Here is an 18,897-nt window from a genome sequence, read left to right as displayed (position 1 = left end):
GACCGTTCAAAATGTTTTTCGGGACGTTTCCGGGACGGTGGTGAAAAAAGTTAGTTTTAATCCCTGCTGAGCTACAAAGGCTGAGAAAATGAAACCTAAAAGACCTCTGTCGTTTGAATTTGAGTGTAGTAACCGTTTTTGGCCACATCCTTACATATGGCGCCTTTAAATCTATGTCAAAAAATCAATAACATCAGTCTAATCTAATTTGCGGTGTACTGACCCGAGTGAAGGTGGGTGGAGTGTTGCCATCCTCTGCAGAAAGAGAGATCCGTCCTCGTTCGTATGCCATGTCAAAGTCTGACCTCACACCTTTCTGCATACCTGCACAGACATTACATTACAGACAACATTCAGCTGTGTTTAGAAGAAACATCTTAAATTTGACTCTTTTTTATGAGGGAACACAAGGGGATAGATTTAAGCCAAATCAATATAAGAAGCTTCATTACTTTTTAAAATAGACTTCTATCGTGACTGATGTGAATATGTCCAAAGAGTAAGTAAATGCAATGTTTTGTACTGAGCTGTAGGTATGACATTAGTGCTGGGTTTCCCACTTTCTTAAAATAACAGATAATTGGTAAAAGTGTAGAGCAGTGAGACAATGTTAATGAAAACAGAAGTTCCTTTACCAGCAATGTCCACTGGCATAGAGATAGTCCTGCTCAGAGTCGGCACTGCTGCTCCATCCTTCCCTTGTTCTCCTCCTGTAAAAACACCAAACGCAGAGCTTTCAGCAAGCAGCCAAGCACAGAACCGTACAGTCAAGATCACGCCGAGCTTTGAGGTAGCATTTCATCATTTGAGAAACAATAACCTATAATTTCTTTAGAATCTCGTTATTTTGCGCCTGACCTGCAGTTTCACCCTTAACAGCAGCGTCTCGATGTTCCTCGGGGACTGTCAGGCTGCCAAATCGCTTGCCATGGCGGATGGGACTGGTGCGAGATGGATGAGGTGCCTGAGGCGGCAACCGCGAGGGCTGCATTTCCTATGAAACAAGTGTAAGTGGTGAGGGCTGAACAATGAATTGTTTTCACATCGAAATCACAATGTGAAACAACGCAATTAGTAAAGTTGTCAAACCAACAATTGTTCCATCTCAATGCAAACGTTTTATGTGTTATTGTATTGATAAATGTCTAACCGTTAATACACGGAATTAGTCCTGCGCGATATATCGATTTTATCGATTAATTCGATTTTTTTTTAAATCGGACGATTTAAAAAAATAAAAACATTGATTATTTCCTCCTATTACTACAGCGCACCTTTTGCCCTCGGGAGCTTCCGTGCGAAACCCCTCCTACTTGTTTCCCCTCCGGACATGCACACCGATGCACACATAACATGGCTACAGTAAACGAGTGCGAGTGATTTGGAACTCGTTTAGGTTTGTGGCGACAGACATGGAAAAAGTGACTGCACGCTGCAAAGTTTCTTTAAAGCCCATTTCAACAAAAGGCAGTAGCGGGACAGCACCGTTGATCGCAAGCGGCGAGCTACCGCTGTATGTTTACTGAGTCTTTGCTCCGGAGACCTCCGACACAAGGATCAAGTCGAACAGTGCCGAACTGACTGTGCTACAGTCATGGAGGACCTATTCAAAATATTTTAATTAACTGACACTGAAACACTGCGTATGTGTGTAAAATGTCATGAATTTACATATAGAACATCATATGAATATTTTTTTTGTTTTTAGTAGTTTAGTAGTAAAAAAATAAAAATAAATAGACATTTTATTTTTAGTCCATATCGCCCAGCACTACACAGAATACTGAACTGAAGGTCAAAACTTTTAAATATTCTGTCAAACGGCAATACAATCTCAATATTTGTCAGACAAATCACAATTAGAATTTTTCCCATAGTACAAGGTGGGCAATGAGATTTGTGTGGGGCAAAAAGTTTTGTTTGTGTGAGTGTGGGTGAGCTACTAATGATTCCAAAAAAATGCCAAACCCACAAGTGTGTGTGTGTGTGTGTGTGTGTGTGTTAAACTCACATGGCTGAAGAGCTCATTGGTGAGTCCCAGATAGTTGTGCAGGGCTAGAACAGTTACTCTTTGGAGACGAACCATGATAATCTGAAAAAAAGAAAAGATACAGCAGAGGGAGAGTCATTTTGCGTATCACATTCAAACAGACACACAACATATAATAAACCATCTTAGGTTTATATGCCCATGTGTGATGGCATGATCTTTCATCTGTAAAGCTACAGAACAAAACAACAAAAAAACACAATTAAATATAAACCTCACCTGTACTACTCGCACAAGGCTCTCAGGGTACTTCTCAAATATAGAAAGGAAGGCCTCGACAGGTAATCGGAGAACAGTGGAAACCTCTGCTGCCCGCGCTGACACTGTTTTGTAAGGCCTCTGATGACCCTGAACACAAACATGTCACAGATTTGTTTTACACTGAATTATACTCATTTTAAAACATTTCCTCAGTACAATTAGGGACCAATGTTGCCGACCGATGTTTTTTTCAGACTTACATATTTATTATGTTTCATACTGTAAAAATACAACAGCCAAAACTTTGTTTTGACAAAAGAAAACAAGAGATATATGGATAAGGCGACCTTGTCTGCTGTACCACTGTCACAGTGAGAATTGTAGTCCTTTAGTAGTCCTAGTAGAAAAATCATATCCTGGTGTCTTTTGGCAGAAAATATTTATCTTATACTGTATATATATTAAACGTTGTCATGCTTGTTTCTTAAGTTTTTGATTACCAAGCATGTTTGACATCGTGCATATGTGTCCATTGTCAATTTGTATGTGTTTCAGCTTGAGTGACAGCGAGACAGAGAAAAAAAATCAAGGGGAGCCAGGGAGCCTCTACTCTACCTTAGCAATAAATCGAAATGTAATATTTTGAGAAATAAATCAGGTGTACAGGGGCAAAGTGTTGAATAGTGTTCATATAGCAACGTTACTTTTATGGGACCTACATTTGCATTTCTTTCTTCATGGACAGAACCAGAAATGTTCATTATTTATTTTTATGGACAGATGTGATGCAGCATCCTCTGTGTGAGTATCGTGAAGAGAGTGTGACCTACTGTGATGACATCCAGGATGCTGAGGAGGCTGTGGACGCTGTCTCCTGGGAAAACCTCCTTCACCACACTTTCTTTGCCATCCTAGAAAACAGAAAACACATCAGGTAACTGATATTGTTTCTATTCGAACTTGAGCTACAACTTTTAGACTTAGTGGTACAGGTCAAGCCTAACACACACATGCTTGCGTACCGTTTGAGTAAGGCACAATTCAAGTTTCCCGTCCTGCACCACATAGATGCTGCTGTCAGGCTGGCCCGGCCTGAACACATACTCCCCTTGTTGGAACCGCACAAACACCATGTGCTTACACAGCTCCAGGAAGAGGGGCTTCTCAAAGTGACCCAGCACACTGCAGTAAAGGACAAAAGAGAGGTGAGGTTGTTTGGAGGTAAACCAACACCTGCTCATGTGCACATGCGTGGTTTGTCACAAAAAGCACTGATCTGGCATCCTCGTCCGTTTATTCAAACATCAGATAGAGAATAAACCTACCGGACATTTTTGAGCATGTAGAGCACCTCAGAGGGGAGGTGTGAGTTGGCCACATCGAATTCTGTGAGGTCTGCTTCCAGCACTGAGGGTGGGGGCTCCTTAGCCTGAAGAGTGGGCACCTCCTTCTTGAAGCGCAGGATACTACACACATGAGAGATAGTGAGATTAGATAAACACGCAGAATAATGTGCTGACCACAAGCTAGTCGTGCCAGTGAAGGAGTTTTCATGTACTTTTTGGCAATGTTGAGCATCTTCTGCTTCTTCTTGAGGCGTGGTCGCGAGGACGAGGAAGTACCCACCAGGGAAGAGGTAGACTGGGAGACCTGTTGCGAAACACATTGGATTAAACATTATTCCAGTGTTGTAATATTTACCATAGAAAGGAAGATATGACATATGACTCACTCTGAGTCAGAGCCAGCACATAAAACAATAAGGTGTTAACACACTCACTTGGCGCATAATCTTTCGCCCGTAGAACATGACTTTGTCCCTCTTGCGGAAGCGGTATTTGGGCGCCTCCTGAGCCTCTAGATCTGCGGGATATAAAACACGACGACAAATTAGTGAGATCTCATTTTTCACGACAATCATTATGTGTTTTTTTTTGAGAAGTGAGAAATGCATCTCAATGTTAACTGACTCCGTAGCTTGATCCTCCTCCAGATGAAGAATATGAGGATGGCAATGACAACTATGACAATGCCTGCGCCAATCAATATCCCCAACATCTGAAGATATAAGAACAAAAAAGGAGGGTCAAGTTGTCAATTATAAGTTTTAAAAAAAATGCTTTTTGACTTGCGGGTTAGGGTTAGTGAACAAAATAACATTTTCTTACATTCTTACTTAAACATGTATGACGGTAATAACATGCTCTGCTGGTGCTAGCATAACCAAACATGCAATTACACATTTATCTATAAAGCAAGTTGCGTCTGTGTCTGTCTGGCTGTGACGGGCATATTGAAGACTTTGGATATGGGTTGAGCATGGCCCGATGGTGTGCATCCTTAATTTTCAAATTTTTTGGAGGAATTTTAATTTTGCTGATTTATCATGCTGCACTTTCGCTGATTTATCACGCTACACCAGGCAGGCAGCAGCTCATCAGCAGCAGCTGTGCTGTCTGGAGCAGGGAGGTGGGAGTGAAGAGTCTGTCCTCACGGTGGGTGAGACATTTTCACACGGTTCACCGCAGAACATGGTGTTATACTGATACGACGAGGCGTCCATTAGCATGCTACTACTCTGCGGCTAACTTGGCGAACCCGTTTCCAAAGGTTAGCTAGCGAGGATATGATTAGCATTAGCGTACGGCTAACATAATACAAACACTGTGCAACCTCATTAGGCACAACGCAAATGTTTTCATTTTCGATTAACATTAGCGTAGCTAGCTGTTGTGACTGTCAGCCACAACAGTGTTTGTATTATGTTAGCCTTTACGTTCCGAAAAATCTTCTTCAGCTTCCCATGATAGGAATACACACTTCCTACGGGCACTGCGATAGTTTTCTCAACGAAAGCTCACACTGCACACTCACCATGCTCGTCTGTAGTTCCTCCTCCACAAACGTCTTGATGTTATCAAGCCCTTCCTAATGTGAAAGAAAAACACAGGTACATGATACTTATCTATGGGGATAAAAACATTTCGCAATATCTGCAACCAAAAGGTATTAGCACAAATGTTTTACCCACTGACTGCTACCTTGTACAGTAAAACTGAAATTACATGTAAGCCAAGGACTTTAATTCCACTGAAATGTAAAGAAATGTGGGAATTATGGCATTACGTAAGGGCAGGAGAGAAGGGTATAAAGATCTTATCTGGCCTTCTCGAAACTTCCCTGCCTCTACTTTCCACTTTGCACTTGACAGACATTTGTTGTGGCAGACATTTTGACAGGTCACCATCAGATAAGCATAGGCGTAAATAATCAAATGAATGATAATCAAGTTCAATTTAGCTGCCTCTGTTTCAGGGTGCATAAAGGATCTTTGTCAAACTGTATGGATTTATCTGAACAGAACAGAGCCACTGCTCATTTTATCAGTAACACATGTACGTTTCCTGCTGTGACATGTCAACATGTCTGCTGTGGAAAAAAGCCTGTTAGAAAGAGTACAGCATGAAGGGCTTCCCAGCTTTGACCGTTACTAAGTCTCAGGATTCTGCATGCCCTGATGAGAGCACCGTTGACTGAAATTGAATAAAAGTGTTTGATCCTTGGGTGAATTTAAAGAGAGCTCTTGTAACTTCGAATTTATCCAAGGGATTGAGATTCTTGATGACACTGGTAGAGTCTGTCAGAAATATGCATTAAAGGATGCAAGAAAGACAAAGGAGAAAGAAAATAGTATATCTATATTCAAGATCTGGAAGGAAATGGACTTTTGACTGACATTGACTTCCAAAACACAACCTAATGATAAAGAGCTGAGTGGAGCACTTCTTTAATCTGCAAAACAGCATGAGTGAGTGAAGGGAGTGTAAAAATTCTGTGGTCAAGATAAGCTTACATATTGTTGTGGGAGTAAAAGGTTTTAGTCATATGGCAGAATAGCCAATGGGATTGCATGTTTGTTATCGGAGGTTATTGATTAGTAGGTGAGGAGCTGGGGGTTGTTAAGCAGTAAAAAAAAAAAGCCAAGAAGGACACTGGGGAGATTGACAATAGGGCTGACAGATGGTGAGTGCAGGCAGCTTGTGCAAACAGAGACACACGTTAGACTGACACGCTAGGCTTCAAGAGGGGCACAACAAAGTGTGAAAAGTACATCTCAAAGTTTGGCAGGACAGGCCTTTGGACAGCAGTTTCATGTGCTAATATAAATCACAATAATAGCTCAATTCAAATTATGGTGATGGTACATCAACTTACAACAGGGTGAACGTCTCCCCCGTCAAAGCCTGAGCAGGTCTGCATCATCTGCATTGGCACTATGAAACTTCTGGTTATGTTGCGTTACCTAAACCATTGATCCACTTACCAACACATAATGGTAAACTTGTATATCTACATTTACACCAAGGTTTTATCACAAAAAAAATGTATACAGTGAACAAACCAACCTCGACCGTGTCTTCTTGGACCTCTTGTCTCGAGGTGTTCTGTCCCATTGTAACCCTGTTTCTTCATAAGGATGGTCCATCAACGGCCACTGAAAACAAAGACCAATGTGAAAACACTGTACAAAGATATATTGACCTTCCACAGCAGGAAAACACACAATCGTAAAAAAAATGGATAGCTGTCAAGAATGAGCTCCTTCACTTTCAGGGCCATTGTGTTATCCTGCTAGCTCCATTGCACTGTTATCATGACAAACGATTGTTAATTTTGATTGTCTCATTACAACATGTATATTCCCTACTATGGCATAATGTGAAAAGTGCCTCTAACAGGTGAAAACATGCCTCCCCTCCCTCGTGTACATACACGATTGACATTCCTGAATTCACCCACATCTCAGGAATCAGTACAGTCTGTGGGGGCCACTGCCCAACACCTGGCCAAATGTTTGCTTGAGTTTTGGTTTTAAAAGTTGAACGAACTGGTCCAGACCTTTGCCCCTGCCTCACACACATACACACACAAAGCACAACATGCTCTCTGTATAACAGATAAAAACCCAATCCATACAGATGGTAAGACGATCCAGTGGGGTGATCCTCTTACTGTGTCAATCATTTGATGCCACTTGCCAATGCCAAGTGAAAATAACAACAGTGGTTATATGTCCTGTATACATTTATAACTTGACACAGTTGTTGTTTATCTGTTCCTGGTCTCTTTCTTCTGTCTCTACGTCGTCTACCTCTTGTCCTTTCTCTCCCCCGTTTTTTCCTTTCACCCCAACCGATCGAGGCAGATGGCTGCACATCTTTGAGTCTGGTTCTGTCAGAGATTTCTTCCTGATAAAAGGGAATTTTCTCTCTCCACTGATGCCGAATGCATGCTCATTGTGTGAATTGTTGGGTTTCAAGATAGGGGTGTGCGCTGACACTGCAGGGAACTTGGCAGCTTTAGAACATTTTCTCTTCAACCACTTCTGTAGACACTGTCCCTGCAACAAAACCACTACATAGTGCAACATCCTACCTAGTAGTAATGGTACCCTTTAGTTATAGTCATGTAACAATGTACATTCGTGGGGAGAAGCCCAGTATAACCAGTGATTCTGATTATACTAGGCAATAAATTTTTCATTGAATCAGTTATTCCAAATGTTCATCCAGAGCTGTAGCTGCAATAACAGGCTTCATTCACCACCAACGGTCAAATAAAGTCCAGTATGCTGACTGAGGTCCTCCATTTGCATTACCCTCCCCTCCTACATTGACAACTCCAGCAGAGTGAGGCTGGAGGGAAAACAAGCTGGCTAACAACTCATTCTATGTTTGCTGGGGGCATGCAAAGTAGGCAACAACACAGGGCATGAAGAATTGTACTAATAACCACAAGACATTTTCTAACCGAATAGAAAAAAATACTTGACAGCCATTAGAGAACTGACATTGAAAGAAACATCAGGTAGACAACAAAAAGGCTTTGTGAATATACAGTATATCAATAGTGACCGAAAAAAAACATAGTCAGCACCTAGTTCACTGTGAATATGTGTTCCCTAATCTAAAGTGATACCAAAGTCTGATTTTACCTTAATTCCAAAATCTAGAAATGTTCAGTCTACACTGATAAGAAGCAGAGAAAAGCAGCAAATCAGTTACTATCAAATGCTGGACAAAGATTATTTTCATCCATCCATCCATGATCTACCTCTTTATCCTCCACTGGAGGGTCGCGGGGGGTCCTGTGGCTATTTGGAGGGTTCCACCAAGAACTCTTTTAAAACCGAATCAAAATCATGAGTGCTACCAAGAACCCTTGAAAAACCCTTTCTTCTGGAAAGTGGCCATGCATATTTTGCTGTTGTCAGTCATCTAATTATTTTGGTCGTTGCCAATGATACCACTAATGTCCTGATTTTATCCCATTAACAGCACAGACTGGCATCAGCTGCATCTTCGGTCTGATGTGTTTCCTACTCAGCGTATAATATCAGTGATAGTGACTGGGAAAGGGTTGGCTGAACTGCTGTACAGAGGAAATTCAATCAGTGACTGGCTGAGAATGGAGTGTCATGTTACATGACCTAGGGAACACACAGTTTCAACTGTAATACGGCAAATGAGAATATCCACCTCTCACCCTATGTCAGCTGGGATTGGCTCCCCTTTTAAGAAAGCACAGGCCTGTTATTCCCTCGACATAACAGTAGTCAGCCTCCAGCCTCCTAGCAGTGCCTCCCTCGGTGCAGGCCTAGTGCCATTGTTCGCTAAGAACAATGGAGCCAGTGTTGACTCCACTGTCCAAGTGCAGACCTGGTCTGACTAATAACTAACACAACCACTGTTCACCTGACAATATGCCCATTCTAGATCATGACAGTCACTATAACAAGTCTATGGTTTTACCAGGCCATAAAATGTGCGTGACCCATTGGCTGAATAAACTACATACAATATTAGAGGGGCTCGGTTATACAGATGACAGTAAACAACCTACCTACGAAGGCACTCACAGATTCAGTGGAATCCTTTAAAATGCTTCTTAAAACCCTCCTTTTTTTATGTTTCGGTTGTCTTTCCTTTGCCTTAAGTATCTCATCATCACTGCCACCAAGTGGGGTGGCACTTGTCAGAGCCAGATCGCCCTCACGTCCAGGTTAGTTATTTAATTAGTAGTGACGTTAACCCACAGCTAGCTGCCAATGTCATCCTTTCGTGTTTTTAAACTTTATCCTTTTATCTTTATTTGGCCCTTTGTTCTTTTTAAGACTGTTATTTCCTTTCTCTTTCTCACCAATGTTTCCACACCTTCCTTGTCTGATTTTGAAAAATGTTAAGAGGGCTGATGCTGAGTTCCAGAGCTCATCCAAACAAATGGGATGCAGGAGTTATCCTACCTGAAATGTACTAGCTCCTACTTCAAAGCATTCCAGCAATTGAAGTCGAATGTTAGAAAACATGGACGATCGCGGCACTTTCGCTTTATGCTTAAAAGGGCATTTTGACTGTTAGCAATTCAGTCTACTTACATACACAAGCGAGCCGTTTATGTGAAAGTGATACATATCGATATGTAACGTCATGAGTATACTTTTACCGTAGCCCTACATATCTTCATGCTAACAGATGACGACGACATCATTTCACGCCATAACATGAAAAACAAGTAGTGATAAAATTGCTGTGTCTAAAACAATATTCACGTGACTCCATGGGCGCCGCCATTATTTTCCGACTTCATTTTGGTGAAGTGGGGGTAGGCCGATCAGCTTCGCGAGTAGTAGGTCCCACTTCGACAGGCATTCCAGTGCATTTTTCTAGTTGGAGGTGGGATAAAGGCCACAATATATTTCTCCGACTGTGTAACGCGTTATCCGAATGCGTAACCATGGAGACCCCTCGAGCCTTCATAGTTCTCCCTCGTGGTGAAGGATACGCACTGCAATTTCCTGGCCGATCAGTAGGGGTCGCTACGCAAGGTTGTTGTGCTTTTGGCTACAATGAGCAATGGTGTCCGAGAGGGAGACTGTTGGCCGTTTCTCACTTTTCTGTGGCACGGAACGCAGTTGTAAGATAATTTGAGGCGAGAAATTAGCCATTTAGAGTGTAAACATGTGGTTCGTGTATTAAGATATGCCGTATTTATAGTTCGGCAGCGACGTTGTCGGCGGTGATCAGCTAGTAGCATTACCTCGGCCTGTCCTGAGGACCAATTGCAGCCCTTGCTGTCTCCATTGTCCCTATAGTATAAATTGGGCTTAAGTCCCACGTCCAACTGGTTTGGATGGGCTCTGGAACGCAGCATGAGAGCTGTGAGTGAAGTAGGGGAGAGTGTGGGACAGTGCAGGGGGGCGTGGTCAACTGAGTAGAAATTTAATTTCAATATTTTGCAAGAAACACTTTAATTTGGCTGCAAACACAGCTATGACATGGTTGTCTGAAGCAAAAATGTGAGTAATGACTGACCAAAAAGATAAACAAGCACTGCAATTATGTTTATATATATAAAAAAAAGGCCATTCCATTTTGGCTTTGTCAATGACGAGTACAGACTACTGCCACCTGCCTGTGAGAGAAGTCATTTCCTCTCACGCATGCGCAGAAGACCGGTCTAGGACACTACAACGTAGACCGAGTTAACATTAGCTCATGTTTCCCTCAGGCCAAAATAGTTCTGCATGTTTTGCAGCCAGACGTGTTACCTTACTGGCCTCTCGTGACTCCCTTGGGAAGATTGTTTGGCTGTGTTGTAAACACACGGAGAACGTAAATCTAAAATACGTACAAATTTGAGCGAAACCACGTCAGTGGTGATCGTTTCTGATGCAGAGGTAAACTAACGGACACATGACTGCCTTGTATATAGAGTTCGAGCCATGAGAAGATTAGCTTACACCCAGGGGTAACATTAAACGTTTCCGGTGATGTTACAATGAAACGTTGGATGGTTTAACATGAAAGGACTTTCCACATCCAGGGTAGAAGGTTCCTGACTGACTATCACATCCATAACGCAGTCTCTGCTGCTGGCTAACGTTGTCACTGATAATGTTAGCTAGCTGTCGAGGCGGCCGATGACGATTCACTGTTGTCACATCACGTATACGAAAAGAAAAACTACTCAAGGGTAAACCAAACGCCGACAAGGAAATGGTGTCTAAGCATTTCGAGTGTTTCTGTTTGACCTCCGCCGGGAAAATCTGACTGGGGTCCACGAACCGGAGCAATTGGAGCTCCAGTTTTCAACACTGGTTTAATCACAAGCGCCACGGGGCATACTCTTAACCAACAACACACAACACAGCTACAACATATTACAGTGGAAATATTATGTAAAAAATGAAGGGTCAGATGTTTAGAGACGCTTACCTGAGCTGATGGTCTCCCGTCAAACGTCACCGACTGTCAAACAACAAGCAACGGTACCCTGCTTTCATTAAGCCCCGCCTTCTTTGAACTTCCTCAACTCTGACCAATCAACACCCGAGATTCTACAGAACGGAGCCAATGAGAACGCAACATCAGAGGAGAGGCCCAGATGTCCCGCCCACTTTATGTAAATAAAGCGATGGGCGGCCATGAGTGGCTTACACGAATGATTGACACGTATGTGAACCTGTAAATGCAGATAACACAATCTCTACATCCTGTATATCTGATTAATTACACCGCTTTTTTTCTTCCGAATTTCAGTTTATATTATCATATACACGGTATATTCTTAATGCTGACAGAAGTTAAAAAATAAAAAGATTAAAATAGGTCCATTACATGATCTCGACATGCAAAGGAATGTTAACAGGGGATTCATCATGAATAGCAGTTAGTGAGATAATTTTGTCAACTCCATTATTTACCACACCTCTGTACGCAAATCTTTGTCTGAAGTTCCTCTTATTTAATCAGCAGCATATCCCAAGGACTGATTGAATATACGCAATAGCACATTATCCTCAGATTACACCTTTGTTTCACTCCTCGGTGGTTAGAGGCAACACAGGAGGAAACGTAGATTATTGATTTCATCATAGTATTACTGTATAGACACACACACCTTACTACTTATAACGGTACCCTTCATAGTAAAACTACAGCAACACTGCCCCCTCCTGGACACTACGTACACATCAAAACCCAGGAAAGACATTCTCTTTGAATATTTATCAAATAATTAAGTCATCACACATTCCTCTTTACAATATACAAGCTTTATTGTGAGGTGAGAGTATGGTAATAGGATTACAGATCGGCAATCGGCTTGTAGGGCCAGTAAGGATATTTGACCTTGTCCAACTTTGTCTCAGGGAAGGTGTCATTGAGGTCGTCGATGGTCATCTGATCGAAGGGGATCATGTTCTTAAACTTATCCAACTAGAAACACAAAATCAGAGGGGAATTAAAGATTAACGTTTTTTAGTGTTTATTCCCTTCTTATTTTTACATGTTACTTTAGTAAACAAAGCAATCAGAGATGGCAGACTGCACCCCATTCACAGAACAAGCTTCTGGCAGCCTCTGTTGGTCAAGTGTTTGGCAAGTGTGGAAGCAGAAAACAAACAGATGGACCCACTAAAAACAATACTTCGCTCCCACTTTGTGGGGTAAAGTGACAACACAATCTCACCTCTTTTTCAAACTGAACGACACGGGCCTTTGATTCCGCCACATAGACTGTTGCACTTTTGTTCTGTTAATAAGAAAAAAACCAATGTCACATTATGTCTTAAAAGAAAACCACAACAGCAGAAGCAGCAGCAGCCGGTCACAACATTAATCTGTTTAAGTAGCAGATGTGTCTATTTTCATGCATTTTGTTTGCATCTGTTGCGATTCACAATCCCTGCAGTAGTTTACAAAATATTCATGACTACCAGGTTTTGTTTCGTGTAAAAGACAGAATTCCAAGTCTTCTTTAGTTTAATATGAAATTGACCCAATGAATGGATTTATTTGAGGTAATCACTTACAGCCTCAGTCTCCTGTGCATCGATGGCGCTCGTCTGTGTGTCAACAGGCTGGGGGATCTGCAGGGCTTTAAACTGTGTGTGTAGAAGAAACATGAGTAATCACTGACAGACAAATCAACAGCAAGTATTGAAACTCTTAGAAAGAAATATCCATCGAAGAAGAGGATCATTGTTGCTGAATTAATTATAATTATTGCATATCTACTGTATCTATAAATGAAATGAACCAGTTCCAACAGGCCGCTTGACTTCAAAGTGCACAACTGTGTGCAGTGCCACGATTAGAAATGGAAGACATATTGGTAGAAACTCAACAGCTGTATTGCTAAAAGAGTTACTGATATTCTGTTCTTTTGTCTGTTCATAATCATTACATATCTGTCAAGCGTACACATGACAGGCTTCAAACGTAGAAATAGAAGCAAATGTATGAACAGTTTGCTTGTCTCATTTTCAGTGAGAATACAGACCACATATACAGGGCATCCTGATCTTTCGGATTTCACTTAATTTGTGATTTATAAGCCAAGACCAACTAAGATTTGCCAATAAAAGCTGTTAGATTAGCCTCCACAATATGTCAAAAGCAAAAGTAGTCTTGTAGTGAAGGAAGTGGTCCTCTAGTCCTTGGTCAAGTACACAATGTTCACACAATTTTGAGCTCACCTTCTTCTCAAAATCATCGACCATTCCAGCTTTGGCCACTGTAGTCCTGTATAAATTCCAGTCAATGGCTGCAGGAGTCTCTGGCAGAGAGGCTAGTCTGGTGTAAGGAAAGAAGATGATGTTTGAGGGATGATTCATATAAAACTTTTATTTAACTTAATTGATTAAAAAAAAAAACACAAAAAGTAAGGAACGTGTAGCTATATAAAGTGAGAGAGGCTAACAGTGTAAACAAATATTACCAAGAATGCTTGATAACCCCAAGTAGTTTACCAACAGTGCACATCTGAAAAATGCTCAGGCAAAGTACCGGTAATTAATCCTGAGGTAAAAAAAAAGTAATCTTAAAAATAATATTCATACTGCAAATAAACAAATGTAGCATGTGAGGGATTTTTTGTCCAGCAACTTGTAAAGTTTCTCCGCCAGGTGAGGAAGTCCTTTTATATTTCACTTCTTTTTGTCAACAAGAAAAACAGATGGTGTTAAACTTACTTAGCAGAGATGGCATCACTGCGAGTCTTCAGTGCATTGAACATGCCCCTCTGGTTGGGCGGAACCCGCTCAGCAAACGCCAACCAGTCAACGGCCTTCAGGGACACACGGCGGGCTGCCATCTTGACTGTCTGAAAGGGGTAAAAAAAAATGTAGATTATATCCAAATCGTCCTGGATACATTTGGCAACAAAGACAGCACATGCATTCACATTATACAGACACTGTATAAGAATATAAAGACTGAAACTCAAGGTCCACTTACTAGCTTTTTGAGCTCACTTGCCTTGCCTAAATGTTGTCATTAAACTTTGTCTAAGTGTTAGAAAACCTGTACCTGTTTGAATCATGTGCTGCAATTAAACAGCAAAGGCAGAAATGCAGTATACAAAAAAAATAAGTGAAATTCAGCCCGAAAATGATATGCCATTTGCTTCATAATACAAATAATTCATTAAAACTGAAGCACACTGAAGACATCTAAGACAACACACTGACAACATTTTGATATTTTATGGACCAAACGATAACTGGATTACTCAAGAAAATAATCTACAGATTCATCAACTAACAGTTAGTTGCAGGCTTACTTTTAGCACTTTAAAATCTAAATTATTATAAATGCATGAGGGAAACGCAGGCGTAAAATTGGTGGTGAACTTTATGCGGTCAGTTGTAGTAAATGAAACAGCATACGTTCAACAGCAAATCAATGTTTGTATATTCATAACATGAAAATGTTATCAGTTTGACACCTGAGACAAGAAAACGAGCCTACGGATTAGCTAATCTAGCATAGACAAAGACGAGTTTGTCTCTTATGCAAGCCCAAACACACACTTACCTCGCATATATGTATTAATGTAAGATATCATTCACTTGTAAAGGCTTACTCGTGCTATGACACTATTAAAAACGTTACTACGAACATTAAACCCGCACAGGCAGGGTTTAACTGCATGTTTCTGAGTAATCTAAGCCAAAATACAAGACAGTAATACCTAATGTGTGTAAATGTAACCAGTGACACCAAATGTTTGTCATTTTGTTCCAAGACCTCTGCAAAACCAGCTAACGGTAGCTAGCGTCGTTAGCTTGCTAGCCAAGGTCAGAGAAATATCTCTGTAAAGAGACGGTTTTACAACACCGACAAAACTTAAGGTTCAAATGTCTTCTTTCTTCGCGACAACAGATGTACAAGGTGAGCATAAAGCTTTTTATTCAACGTTCTTTCATTTAATAAGTCCCTCCGTCGGCGTACTCACCTCGCTGTTCCAAGTAGTTGTCTATGACAGGACGGAAGAGCGGAAGTGCTTTTTCTTCATCTGGGACCAAGGACGAAAAGCGAGTCCGTCACCTTCACCGCCCTCTGCAGGACGGACGGAGCATTGCATGGAGCAGAGAGCTGTGTGACATCACAGACCCTGGATCTGTTTCTGACTCCGTATCCTCACCGTTTGTCTCCCGAGACCAGAGGGCCTCTATATCTGTAACTGACTACTTTAATTAAAATAAATAAAGTGTAAATAATTTCGTTTGGAAAGGAGACACATTGTTTTTACTTTAAGTAGGAGTAAAGTTAAACAACGCAATACGAATGGAAAAATACATTATTTAATATTTATTAAGTCGTCTAGAATTGTTGCACCAACGTGCAAGGTGAAAAATGTGTGAAACATATATCAGTTAATTAATCAGAAACAATAAAAAAATATATATATATATATATTTATAATGATGGATTGTTTATTTGTGCTCGATATTTCTGAAATGTTATTTAGACCTGTGCCAGATTTGGTCGCGCGTCCCTACAATTTAATTTGGCGTGGTCAAAGTGTTTTTGAAAATGTTTATTTTACTTTTTTTTAACTCGACTAACTGATTATAATGTGTGCGGTGCGCGCGCTCAACTGTTTTTCAGGTTTGCATTTGTTCCTTTCAGAAATATTAAAGTATATGTCATATTATTATGATTGGTTTAAACAAAATCAATATATATGTTGGATTTAACATCCACTTACTGTGTTTAACGGACAACTATTTGATTTCCAAATACAGTCAAATCCGCTTTTAATTATAATAGGCTTTACTTTGAAATTACGAGGAAAAAGCATTGTAAAAATTAGGCCCATATAATTTCCAAAACAGATCATGCTGGAGGGTTAACAACCACTTTTTAATTTAAAAAAAGAACAAGTTTATATTTATATCATGTTAAGTAGAAGCCATGCTTCGTGAGGAATAAACAATAAAAAGCAATAAATAAGGCCAGTGTATTATTTATACATGAAAAAACAGTGACACTTTCAGACATTGTATAATGTTTATTTTTCTAAAATCAGTCTTTACAAGTAACTGAACATTTTGTTTTATTTAATATAGAGTGATGTATGTACACAGTACAGATACAAAGATATTCAATAAATACCACTTTTCCTGCTGCTCTTCACTGCAAGGCTGTATGAACACTACACATTTGTATATTTACATTAATTCCCCCCAAAGGAAAAATCTAGAATTTCTCCCAGGAAAAAAAGGCATCATTGGGAGTTTTATTAAAGATCTAATACAAGTGTCTTCTAAAAATATAATTCAGCTCCATGTTTGTTTTATTATTATTAAAAATAGCCTGTAGAAAATGTGACATTCAAACAGCAATGATGGGAGAAAACAGTCAAAGACTGCTGGATGAGGAGGGAGAGGTTGGAGAGATAAGGCACTGACACAGATTAAGTACTTTTCTGTTGCGTCCACTTTAAAATGTCCACTTTCGCAAACTATCGCGGTGGATGAACTGCAGTGAGATGTTGCATGAAGGCATGTCGTCGTTTGAAAGCCTGACATTTTGCATTTTGGATTATCTCCTGAATCCACAAAGCCGCAGCACTTGACACCATCATTAACTGAGCAAGAGTAAGTGAGCGCACTCCTGTGTCACAGTATATATGTGCCGCCAAATTGCAAGGCTCATAAATTCGGGATTTTATAAAATAAAAATGTATTTAAAATCCAAATTTTGAAAAAAATATATATAAAAGATCTCCAAGATATTTAAAGACGCAACATCTTGATGCGCGTAACTGGAAGACACCATTTTTCCCACACACATACACACACACACACACGCATACGATGGGATACTAAGACAAATAGTACATCCCATAAGTGACGGGTCCACTGAAGAGTCCTGGGACCGGTAGACTGGGCCTCGGGAAGGCGTTTGACGGCGCCCACGTTGGAGAAGCCATGTGCGCTCCGATGGGAAACGGCAGCGCGAACGCGGGCAGAACAGGCTTGGAGGCCAGCTTAAACTTCTCCAGCTCGGCCTCCTGCAGTCTCTTCGCTTTGGCTCTCCTGTTCTGGAACCAGATCTTCACCTGAGTCTCCGTCAGGCTGAGAGAGTTGGAGAACTCGGCTCTCTCGGCGATGGAGAGGTACTGCTTCTGGCGAAACTTGCGCTCCAGCGCCAGCAGCTGCGAGGTAGTGAAGGGCGTGCGAGGTTTCCTGTTGTTTTTGTGTTTCCTTAAAGTACACTGTGTTGGACTTGAGCTGCCTGTTATGAAGAAAAACATAGAAAGAACAACAACAAAAATCAGACTTATGGTTTGTGCACTGATCGCTTTCATTCATATCATTATTTTAATTTCACTGTTTAAATAAAAACATCATCAGATATGTCTTGATTATTTGCTTCCCCATATCATCTGCCTTATACTGTATACTGTTATTTAATAATAACTAAAATGCACAGAAAATAAGCTCAACGGACAAATGTGCACCACAAATGACGTTACGCACACAGTGGCACAACACACATCAAAATAAAAACAAAATAAGAAAAACAGCGCATCACTGCAATAATTTTTTATATACTCTGCCTTAAATATGTTTTTATTCTATTCTTGCAGCCAACATTACTTTAAATTAAGTTGTAAATATCCCGGTGGTTTTGAGAGCTCGCAAAACTCCAGGAACAGCGGAATGAAGGACGGACTTACGAGGAGGAGTAGAAAAGGAGGACGTCTGGAACCAAGTGCTCTGATCTTTCTCACAAAACTGCGGACTGTCTTCGCTGGAAGAACTGGAAACACCCTGCGAGCTCTCCGCGGCGACCTTGCTCTCCGCGTAAAAAGTCCTTGGAGAGAACGGTGCGCCCTGCGCCGCCACGGTGACGGGCTTGGGCAGCACCAGGGCTAAATCTGATGAGGGGTAATTAGAAGTCCGACAGGTGGTCTTCTTGGAAATCAGCGACTCGACGCTGAACGCGAGGCTGCTCCGCTGCACTTTATATCCTTTCTCGGTGGTCATGTCTTTGGGCTGGAGCTCCTCTCCCTCCGTGTCCGTCTCCTCTTTCGGATGAAGCTGTTTGGCGTCTTGGGACGGCGACCCCTGCACAGGATTCATCGCGACACAAGGGGATGGGGCCATGCACGTATGTGCGGCCCGGTCAGGAGAATGTCGGTGTTGCTTGGAGGTGTACAGTTGTCCAAGTTAGGTGTGTGCGCAACTGCGAGCTGTCAGCGGTGCCCGGTAGCCTTTGACGCGCCGGACGGGGGTCGTCTATAAAAGGACAGAGGATATTCCCCCCTCTTTGCGCGCACCAATCAGCTCA

General features: G+C 41.3%; 3 protein-coding genes across 4 annotated transcripts in view; all 3 read right to left on the bottom strand.

Moving 5' to 3' along the window:
- pnpla6 (patatin-like phospholipase domain containing 6) overlaps positions 1 to 11,565 on the bottom strand; it is a 31,045-nt gene extending 19,480 nt beyond the window's left edge. For both annotated transcript variants that reach the window (XM_083906303.1, XM_083906304.1), the window contains exons 1-14: positions 11,527 to 11,565; positions 6,658 to 6,746; positions 5,126 to 5,179; positions 4,222 to 4,309; positions 4,032 to 4,114; positions 3,810 to 3,901; positions 3,577 to 3,717; positions 3,274 to 3,433; positions 3,082 to 3,162; positions 2,270 to 2,398; positions 2,012 to 2,092; positions 859 to 994; positions 636 to 710; positions 224 to 324 (exon numbers count right to left, since the gene is read on the bottom strand). In XM_083906303.1, coding sequence (XP_083762429.1) covers positions 224 to 324; positions 636 to 710; positions 859 to 994; positions 2,012 to 2,092; positions 2,270 to 2,398; positions 3,082 to 3,162; positions 3,274 to 3,433; positions 3,577 to 3,717; positions 3,810 to 3,901; positions 4,032 to 4,114; positions 4,222 to 4,309; positions 5,126 to 5,179; positions 6,658 to 6,705 — 1,269 coding nt within the window. In that variant the 5' untranslated portion in view covers positions 6,706 to 6,746; positions 11,527 to 11,565. The remainder of the gene's footprint in view (positions 1 to 223; positions 325 to 635; positions 711 to 858; positions 995 to 2,011; positions 2,093 to 2,269; positions 2,399 to 3,081; positions 3,163 to 3,273; positions 3,434 to 3,576; positions 3,718 to 3,809; positions 3,902 to 4,031; positions 4,115 to 4,221; positions 4,310 to 5,125; positions 5,180 to 6,657; positions 6,747 to 11,526) is intronic.
- A 782-nt stretch (positions 11,566 to 12,347) lies between these two features.
- Positions 12,348 to 15,615, bottom strand: atp5pd (ATP synthase peripheral stalk subunit d). Its single transcript, XM_083906308.1, has 6 exons — positions 15,551 to 15,615; positions 14,286 to 14,416; positions 13,791 to 13,887; positions 13,125 to 13,196; positions 12,782 to 12,844; positions 12,348 to 12,528 (listed from the first exon to the last, which is right to left on the bottom strand). Exons 2-6 carry the CDS (start codon positions 14,405 to 14,407, stop codon positions 12,397 to 12,399), a joined length of 486 nt encoding a protein of 161 aa, XP_083762434.1. The 5' UTR covers positions 14,408 to 14,416; positions 15,551 to 15,615; the 3' UTR covers positions 12,348 to 12,396.
- A 1,810-nt stretch (positions 15,616 to 17,425) lies between these two features.
- LOC310941182 (homeobox protein MSH-C-like) lies at positions 17,426 to 18,713 on the bottom strand (the record flags this gene model as incomplete). The annotated part of the gene is made up of 2 exons (XM_083906307.1): positions 17,426 to 17,838; positions 18,284 to 18,713. The coding sequence occupies 2 exons, from the start codon at positions 18,711 to 18,713 to the stop codon at positions 17,426 to 17,428; spliced, it is 843 nt and encodes a 280-aa protein (XP_083762433.1).
- Between the last annotated feature and the right edge of the window lie 184 nt (positions 18,714 to 18,897).

The sequence above is a fragment of the Microchirus variegatus genome, assembly GCF_963457635.1.
Source record: "Microchirus variegatus genome assembly, chromosome: 19".
Lineage (NCBI taxonomy): Eukaryota > Metazoa > Chordata > Actinopteri > Pleuronectiformes > Soleidae > Microchirus > Microchirus variegatus.
The sequence above is the reverse complement of the archived record's forward strand: the minus strand, read 5'-3'. Positions and strand labels throughout refer to the sequence as shown.

What these genes read in the sequence shown, in the direction of transcription:
- atp5pd (XM_083906308.1), bottom strand. Translation starts at nt 14,407, where the DNA reads ATGGCAGCCCGCCGTGTGTCCCTGAAGGCCGTTGACTGGTTGGCGTTT. An exon ending in AGTGATGCCATCTCTGCTAA is followed by an intron (nt 13,888 to 14,285) that starts GTAAGTTTAACA and finishes TCCTTACACCAG; the next exon opens with ACTAGCCTCTCTGCCAGAGA. An exon ending in TCGATGATTTTGAGAAGAAG is followed by an intron (nt 13,197 to 13,790) that starts GTGAGCTCAAAA and finishes CTACACACACAG; the next exon opens with TTTAAAGCCCTGCAGATCCC.